This window comes from Leptodactylus fuscus, chromosome 1 (genome assembly GCF_031893055.1).
Source record: "Leptodactylus fuscus isolate aLepFus1 chromosome 1, aLepFus1.hap2, whole genome shotgun sequence".
NCBI lineage: Eukaryota > Metazoa > Chordata > Amphibia > Anura > Leptodactylidae > Leptodactylus > Leptodactylus fuscus.
Window position 1 is genome coordinate 258,886,981 of NC_134265.1, and position 8,882 is coordinate 258,895,862.

Consider the following 8,882-nt stretch of genomic DNA (forward strand, 5'->3'; position numbering starts at 1 on the left):
TTCCGGCAGTATATAACACTGCATGTGCCCAAAAGTGGTGAAAGGTCCTCTTTAAACAATGGAAGTATGAACGTTGTTTATCAGCAAAAGTACGCAGCCATGAACAAGTTATAGCTATTAAAATACAGTTTGCGCCTTGAAACTCTTAAAGGGGTGGTCAAAATGAGATTGTGCACATTACCTTGCATTCTTCTACCACTTCCTCATCAGCCTCCCCTTCCTCTGGAGGTTTCCTCTTCAGATTAGGTGCGGATGTATCATATGAAGCTCTTTGAAGATAAATAAAACATTTTGCAGGATAAATATCTAATTTCACAAAATCATCTATGAACACAGAATTGGTTTATAAAGATCAGTGCAAAAGAGAATCTGACCACTTATTTTGAAGAACTTTTGATATATAACCTGGTTTGGGTTGATTTTTTTTAAAATATCTATTATGCTCATCTAGTAAACATAGATTAGAACTGATGGAAAAAATAAAGAATGACTTAAATGTCATATCTAGTCATTGAAGTATTATCTTCCATCTTATTTATTAGGTAAATATTTGCTAAATGTAGGTATCAAACAAATAGTAAACCTTGAAATGAATAAGGTAAAATGAAGTGGTGCATAAGATTCAGTGTTCTGCTTATAGAAATCTACCAGAGACAGGGGGACTTCAGGAAGCAGGGGACTTTACTCCTTGGGTTTCTTTTTGAATGGAGTCTGAAATGAAGCAGGAATTTTTTCTGCTGATGTCAAATGTAAGAAGAGGGAAACATTATACTTGTTCCCAGCCAGAGACGAAAAAGACTAAAACCTATCCCAAACCAAAGAGCCCAAGCTGAAAATTGAAAACATTGCAGGCATTTAGATGTACTGCATGTGCCATGATAATAAATATTGTATTTATACAAGGTATTCATTATTCTTATAAGATATAATAAAATACATTTAGTGACCGTTTGTCAATACTGGGCTATTATACACTGGCTAGCTAAAGTATTCATACCCCTTAAACTTTTCCACATTTTGTCACCTTACAATCACAAACTTACATGTATTTTATTAGGATTTTAAGTGATAGATCAACACACAGTAGCAGATAATTTTGAAGTGGAACGCAAATGATACATGATTTTCAAGATTTTAAACAAATACAAATCTGAAAAAAGTGTGACATGCAAAAGTATTCAGCCCCCCTACACTCTGATACCCCTATATAAAATCCGGTGAAGATAGTTGCCTTCATTAGTTAATAGAGTCCAGCTGTGTGTAATGTATTCTCAGTATAAATACACCTGTTCTGTGAAGGCCTCAGTGGTTTGTTAGAGAACACTAGTGAACAAACAGCATCATGAAGATCAAGGAACTCAACAGACAGGTCAGAGATACAGTTGTGGAGAAGTTTAAAACAGGGTTAGGTTATAAAAACATAGTCCAAGCTTTGAGCATCCCAAGGAGCACTTTTCAATCCATCATCAAAAAAGGAAAAAGTATTCTACATCTGCACACCTGCCAAGACATGGTCGTCCACCTATACTTCCTCAAACTTTTTAAACAAGGGCCAGTTCACTGCCCCTCAGACGAATGGAGGGCCGAAATATAGTTTAAAAAAAATTTAAGATTATACGCACCACCATAGCTCCTCCCAACAGTATTATATACTCCACAGTATGCCCCCACACAGTATTATATGCTCCTCAGTACGCCCCCACCACACAGTATTATATGCTCCTCAGTACGCCCCCCCACTTTATTATATGCTCCTCGGTACGCCCCCCCCCCCACAGTATTATCTGCTCCTTATTACACCCCCTCACACACAGTATTATATGCTCCTCAGTACAGCCCCCCTACCGTATTATATGCTCCTCAATACACCCCCACACTGTATTATATGCTCCTCAGTAACCCCCACACCCCCATTATATGCTCCTCAGTACGCCTCCCCCACAAACAGTATTATACGCTCCTCAGTACGCCCCCCCACAGTATATTCTCCTCAGTACACCCCACTCACTGTAATATATCCTTCTCAGTACCCCCCCAACAGTATTATATGCTCTTCAGTATGCACCTCCCCCCACACACACAGTATTATACTTACCCATGAAGAGCCACCGCACGTCCTCCTTCTTCTGAATGCTGACACCGATGACTTATGTCATTGCGCCTGCATCAGGGCAGAGGTCACACTCTTTAGTCAGTGTAGACCGCAGTCACGCAGACCACACTGACAGCTTTCAGTTGTATGGGCATTTGTACCAACAACTGAAAGCAGCGATCACTCACTAACGGGGAATCCTGTACTAGATTCCCTGTTAGTGAGTGATCCGGGGCGATGGCACGGTCCTGCCAGCAGGCCGGAAAAACGTCCTCGGCAGGCTGCATGTGACCCGCAGGTTGTAGTTTGAGGACTCCTGACTTAAACTAACAGATCAAGCAAGGAGAGTACTGGTCAGAGAAGCAGCAAAGAGGCCCATCTGGAGGAGCTGCAGAAATCCACAGCTGTGGGAGAATCTGTCCACGGGACAACTATAAGTCGTGTACTCCACAAATCTGGCCTTTATGGAAGAGTGGCAAGAAGAAAACCATTGTTGAAAGAAAGACATAAGAAGTGCTGTTTGAAGTTTGCCACAAGCCATATAGAGGACACTGCAAACATGTGGAAGAAGGTGCTCTGGTCAAATCAGACCAAAGTTGAACTTTTCGGCCTAAATGCAATGCGTCATGTGGTGTAGAAAAGTGTCACTGCTCATCACCCTGACACACCATCTCCACTGTGACACATGGTGGTGGCAGCATTATGCTGGGGGGAGGCTTTTCTTCAGCAGGGACAGGGAAACTGGTCAGAGGTGATGGGAATATGGATGGAGCTAAATACAGGGCGATCCTGGAAGAAAACCTGTTGGAGGCCGCAAAAGACTTGAGACTGGGAAGGAGATTCACCTTCCAGCAAGACAATGACCCTAAACATACAGTCAGAGCTACAGTGGAATGTTTTAGATCAAAAAATATTCATGTGTTAGAATGGCCCAGTCAAAGTCCAGACCTAAATCCCATTTGGCATCTGTCTCAAGACATTAAAATTGCTGTTCACAGACGTTCTCCATCTAATCTGGCTGAGCTTGAGCTATTTTGCAAAGAAGAATGGGCAAAAATCTCTCTCCAGATGGGCAAAGCCAGTAGAGACAGACCCCGAAAGACTTGCCATTGTTACTGCAGTGAAAGGTGGCTCTACAACGTATTGATATAGGGGGGATGAACACTTTTGTACATCACACTTTTCAGGTTTTTATAGTACTAAAATTTTGAAGAAAAATTTCATTTTACTTTCACTTCACAATTATCTGTTACTTTGTGTTGTTCTATCACTTAAAGAGGTTTTCCAGGCAAAGTTAAAAAAAAACAAAAAACCCCCCAAAACATGTTAGTGTTGTTAATTGGTTAATAAGCGCATCCATCTAACTTTAGCAGTGTTTTGAGTGATTTCTGAGTTTCTCTGGGAAGGCCTAGCATATTCTGTACCTATACAAGGTGTGTAGCTTCCGGCTGCAATGCATTCTGTTAGTTGTAGGCTCTCACGCTATCTCCAGCTCAATCCTCTCTCCCCCCCCCCTTCCCCCCAGAAGCATGCACAATTGAGATGTATTGTGGGATTCAGTGATCCTATTGCGCATGCATCGGAGGAGGAGGAGCTATTCCCCCGGGGAAGGAAGCCCAGACAGGAAGAAGATGGGTAAGTATGATGGCTTGGATGGTGTGGGGGGGGAATAGTAGTGACGATCCGTTTCCGGAAATGCAGAGATATGGGTAACTATAACTATTGATAATCAATGTTATTTAGAAAGTAGGAGGGGGAAGGATGTTTAAATTAGAGTAGGGATTTTAGGTTATCCTGGACAACCCCTTTAAATTTCAATAAAAGACATTTAAGTTTGTGGAAAAGTTCAAGGATTTGAATACTTTTGCAAGCCACTGTATATAAAATGGAACAAAAAAAATTGTTAGGTTGGTATCAGCTAAGACAGAATGCAGCAGGATCATAGTTATACGTAAACCGAAATCATGAACAACAAACCCCCTACCCACCACTGAGCGATGGCAAGTGTACATGCAGACAAATACACAGCAGCCATCAATCACTAGTGATCCTTACAGTCTATAGCTGCCTGGAAATAAAACATATACTGATAACATGAGACACCTACACAGTTGAACCTTGTTGCAATCAATTTCCATTGTGAAATCCACCACCACAGTATAAGTCTGGCTCTGCTTTTTTGACAGAATATCAACTTTCTTGTCTTGTCAATGCATAACCTTTAGAAATCTTTCCATTCAGGTCTACAGCGATATTGTCCCTGTCTGATTCTATTTCATTGTGTTGTACCCTCACCTTATTTCACGTCGATCAAAGTCTTGTACAACATCCAGGCCTCACAGCAGTAGGATAAAAGGCTTCATATGACTATAGTTTACATTTACTTACCGACACATTTCTCTGGCTTCTGCAATTTCTCGTTGCTCATCTTTGCTGTTTAGTACAGCTCCAATATTGTCAGCACTCTCTGCTCCCAGCTGTAAAACACAAAGGTGCACCTTGTAACCTATAGATGCTTTATTACTAGAGATGAGTGAGTACTATGCGAAACTCCCGTTTCGAATAGCACGCACCCATAGGAATGAATGGACGCAGCCGGCACGCAGGGGGTTAAGCGGTCGGCTTCCATTCATTCCTATGGGTGCATGCCATTCGAAACGGCCGTTTCCAATAGTACTCGTTCATCTCTATTGATTACTAAACTTTGCTGTATAAGCTGGCACTGGTAGGAGTCACAGCAGTCATATCACCAACCAGGTGTCACAATAACAACTATGCAGGCGTCGACTTCAGGTTTAGGTGAGCCATTTAATAGGAGCGTTTAAGAGTGTGACTCAGAAGAAATACTTAAATAGGTTGAAAATAACTTTTCGTTTTTTCATTTCCTGCCTTCCAAACGCCATAACTTTTCTATTTTTCCATTCACAGAGCCATATGAGGGCTTAATTTTTGTGGGACAAATTGTAATTCGTAATGGTACCATTTATCATTTCATATGATGTACTGGGAGGCGGGGAAAAAAAATTCAGACTAAAGTGGAATTAGAGTGGAATTGGGTTTGCACGACTTTCCTTGTTTTTATGACGTTCATTGTGCAGCCAAAACAACGTGTCTCCTGTATTCTGTGGGCTGGTACAATTATGCCTGTACCAAATTTTTACAGGTGTTTTTTTAGCATTTAAAAATAATTGAAAAACAAAACTTTCCAAAAATAAAAAAAAAAATTCTTGGAGTCACCATATTCTGTATAAGGCATGTTTTTGTATGGGACCATTTATATATATATATATATATATATATATATATATATATATATATATATATACCATTTTAGAGAAGGTTTATTTTTTTGATAGCTTTTATCCCAATTTTAAGGGAAAAATATTTGTATAAGTTTGTAAATTGGGTATTTTTGCACACAGTAATATCTAATGTGTGTGTTTTACTTTATTTTTATATGTGTTATAGGGAAAGCAAAGTAATTTGAATTTTTAATTTTTTTATATTTATTTTTTTACTGTTATTTTTTTACCCCCCTCACGGTGTTCAACCCCCAAGAGGTGTGATTCCTAATACACTGTACTGCAAAGCAGCTAATGCATTGAAAAACTACAAAGGGATCTATGACAGGCTGCCTAGCACAGCCTATAATAGAACTTGTAAAGTGACAAGCCAGGGAGCCTTCAATAGGTTCCCAGCTGCTTGTGACAATGGATCAATGCCCCCAGATATTGTTTTGGGGACTGGTGATCTATCCCATGATGGTGCCTTGTCTATAATGCAGAGGAGAACCAGCAGCTATGGCGGCCACACAGCTCCTGAACACCTGCCATATTTAAATACCAGACAATCCCTGTTGGGAAACGGTTAAAGGGGTTTTCCAGGCTTTTGTGACTGATGGTCTATCTTAGAATATGTCATCATTCTCAGATCAGATGCCCATGACACCCACTGATCGGCTCTTTGAAGCTACACCAGCAATCCTTGAGCATGGCTCATGTAACGTTATATTCTTTCATCTCATGTTCTGCAAGCAGCAGCAAGTGAATGAAGCAAAACCAAGTCCAGCCTTTACACAATGTATGATGCGGAGCTTGGTTTTCAGTGAAGTTGACTGCAGCACTCACCCAAATGCTATGGTTTCATCAAACAGTGAATACACAGGGGTCCAAGTGTCATTCCCTTCCAATCTTCAATTGACCTATCCTAGGTCAATATGTAAACCTGGAAATCCCCTTTAAGCACATTGCTGCTTTAATGCAGTGTCTGAATGTGTTGAGCAGCCAAGGCTCTACTGTAATAACCTAAGTGTGAGGCTAAACCTGGTAGGTAAATCTTCAGAGACAAGGTGAGTCAATTAACCAATAAATACTATTCTTTAACGTAAAGGGGTTTTGCGGTCACAAATTGGGTTTTATACTGATGAGCTATCTACAGGATAGGTCCTCAGTATGTGATCTGTGGGAGTCAGGCACGTGGGGCCCATACAGATCATCTGTTCTAGTAATACAAGTAATAGGAACAGCACAGTAGCCTCGTCCACTGAAAAGAAGTGGCTCCAGTGAACTGCAGCACCACTCTTATTACTTGAACAGGAATGGTACTGCACGCTCCACCTGTCCACTAGCACCCAGCTGCTAGAACAGATACTCTTTTTGGGGTTCAGGTGTCAGACCCCACAGATCACATACTGATAGCTGCAAAATCCATTTAAAATCACTGAAGAGAAAAGTCCTGCAAGGAAGACTTTTCTCTACGCTGATTTTAGTATAAAACCAAGCGGAAACCCAACGGACACCCAATAATCACAAACTGCATCTAATTAATTATACAATACCAATAATTTTATAATCTAATTAAAAAATAATTGATCACTTTAATTTAAAGCTGGAGTTAGAGTCAGTACTTTTTTTTCCAGCTTCACAGCCCTGCAGTATACAGCAGAATAAATCCAAGCAATGTTGGATTTTCTTCTTTTTTTGCCATTTTGGATTTGTCTATATTGCCCTAGCCAAGGGGTGTAAACCTGTGCATCAGACTGGCGATCCAGGACTGTTTAACCACATCTGTTGGTCATGTAAATTGGGCTGTGTACACATTCATTACCTGTTACAGTAAAATAAAGCTATGCTCACACTACTGTTATAGGATGACCACAACAGACGGTAATGGTAGAGATGGAGACCCTTCCTTGTCTGTTCCCATAGACTCTAATGTAAACAACATAACAGAAGAAAGCGTCCGCCATGTTTATTATATGAGGGTGAATGTATGACAAATCTTGCAACTGTTTTTTGAGGCTTTTCAAAAACATCTGAAATGTCTCTGATTTCAATGGGAGATAGCTAGATGAAAAACAACCATCCTGCCCTATCCCCAGGAAGATAAATGTTCCAGTGGAATCAATGGGAAGCTAAAAAACAGCACCAAAAGTAATCTCCATAAGGCTGCTGAGTAACGCTCCGCTCATTCTGACATGTAAACGTGTCAGAGTGAGCGCTGTAAAACAGAATCCCATTGACTTCAATGGGTCCCGTCTTACACGCGCAACACATTGAAATCAATGGGTTAAAAAGCCTCCCATTGTTGTCAATGTGTAGTGCGCATAAGACAACACCCATTAAAGTCAGCCTTAGAAGAACCAAACTACACACTGAGTTTGAAATCCAGCTACAAAAACCTGACAGGTTTTTTTTAAGGGCCGATTCAGAAGCAGAATTTGAGGCGAACTTCCGCGGATTCCTCTTTGTTAGCTGCAGATTAGGCCCAGATGAATCAGCAGCGAGTCACGAGCTACGAAATCTGCAGCAAGATCGCGCAGGACGCTTATTTATTCCGTGTCCTGTTCCAATCTCTGCCTGGAGGCAGAATTGGGGTGGAATGTGCCACTGATTTGGGGGACACAACAGACACAAAATCATAGGGAGAATCCACGTCCTACTTTCTGGCACTGATTTTGAGGTGGATTCCACCCCAATAGGCAGATTCTGACCTAAAGTTGCCTCTCATTGCATAAAAGGGGAGGCAAAGATTGGTGCTGGAAATATAAACTGCCTGCACAATCCTGCTGTGGATTCCACTACTGAAGACATTGTGGTATAGGTAGGGGGATGTGGGGCTGGGCATAACAATGGTGCCTAGAAAGAATCCTTAAAAGTTACCTATAGCTATAGGAATAGCTGATAGGTGAGTGTGACGCCTCTGCTTGCTGTATAGCCAGGGATTACAATTTAGGGCTTTTCAGCGGTCGTGCAGAACTACAACTCCCAGCGTGCACACCCATGTAGTCAGGCTGCGCACTGTGACCCTGCGCATTTCCCGTCCGCCCGCCAATCCTTTGCACTGCACAAGCATTTACTTGCTGGGCCAGTAGTCTCCTGCGCAGCTTCTGCCGGGCCCGGATCTCCTGCAGGCGGCTGTTCATTGCTTCTGTTCCCGGTTTCCACTTCGCCCGCTACAACAAGATACAACTGGTGTCGCGATCTGATGACTTCAGCGAAAACATTTCCGTACACAGGAGAGCGCTCACAGCGGCCATGTTTGATTCGGGCACTTGCCAGTATCCCGTTATGTTTCATTCGTCACACCATATGATGTCTAAGCACACTAGAGAGAGAGCTCAGGATAGTGCTCGGACATAACTAAAATAGAGTCACATCCTTCACCAAAGGCTTGTCCGGGAGTGTAGTAAAAAGCTTCAGCCATATCTCCCATGAGGAAATCCTATTATATGTGTTATAGGGATTATCCAGTTTTTAAAACATATGGTCAAATAGCAGGATTCATCTAT

General features: G+C 41.6%; 1 protein-coding gene across 1 annotated transcript in view; it reads right to left on the reverse strand.

Annotated features, from left to right (window-relative positions):
* METTL14 (methyltransferase 14, N6-adenosine-methyltransferase non-catalytic subunit) overlaps positions 1-8,565 on the reverse strand; it is a 31,646-nt gene extending 23,081 nt beyond the window's left edge. The window contains exons 1-3 of the mRNA XM_075265340.1: positions 8,451-8,565; positions 4,481-4,569; positions 182-269 (exon numbers count right to left, since the gene is read on the reverse strand). Coding sequence (XP_075121441.1) covers positions 182-269; positions 4,481-4,569; positions 8,451-8,516 — 243 coding nt within the window. The 5' untranslated portion in view covers positions 8,517-8,565. The remainder of the gene's footprint in view (positions 1-181; positions 270-4,480; positions 4,570-8,450) is intronic.
* Positions 8,566-8,882: the final 317 nt, after the last annotated feature.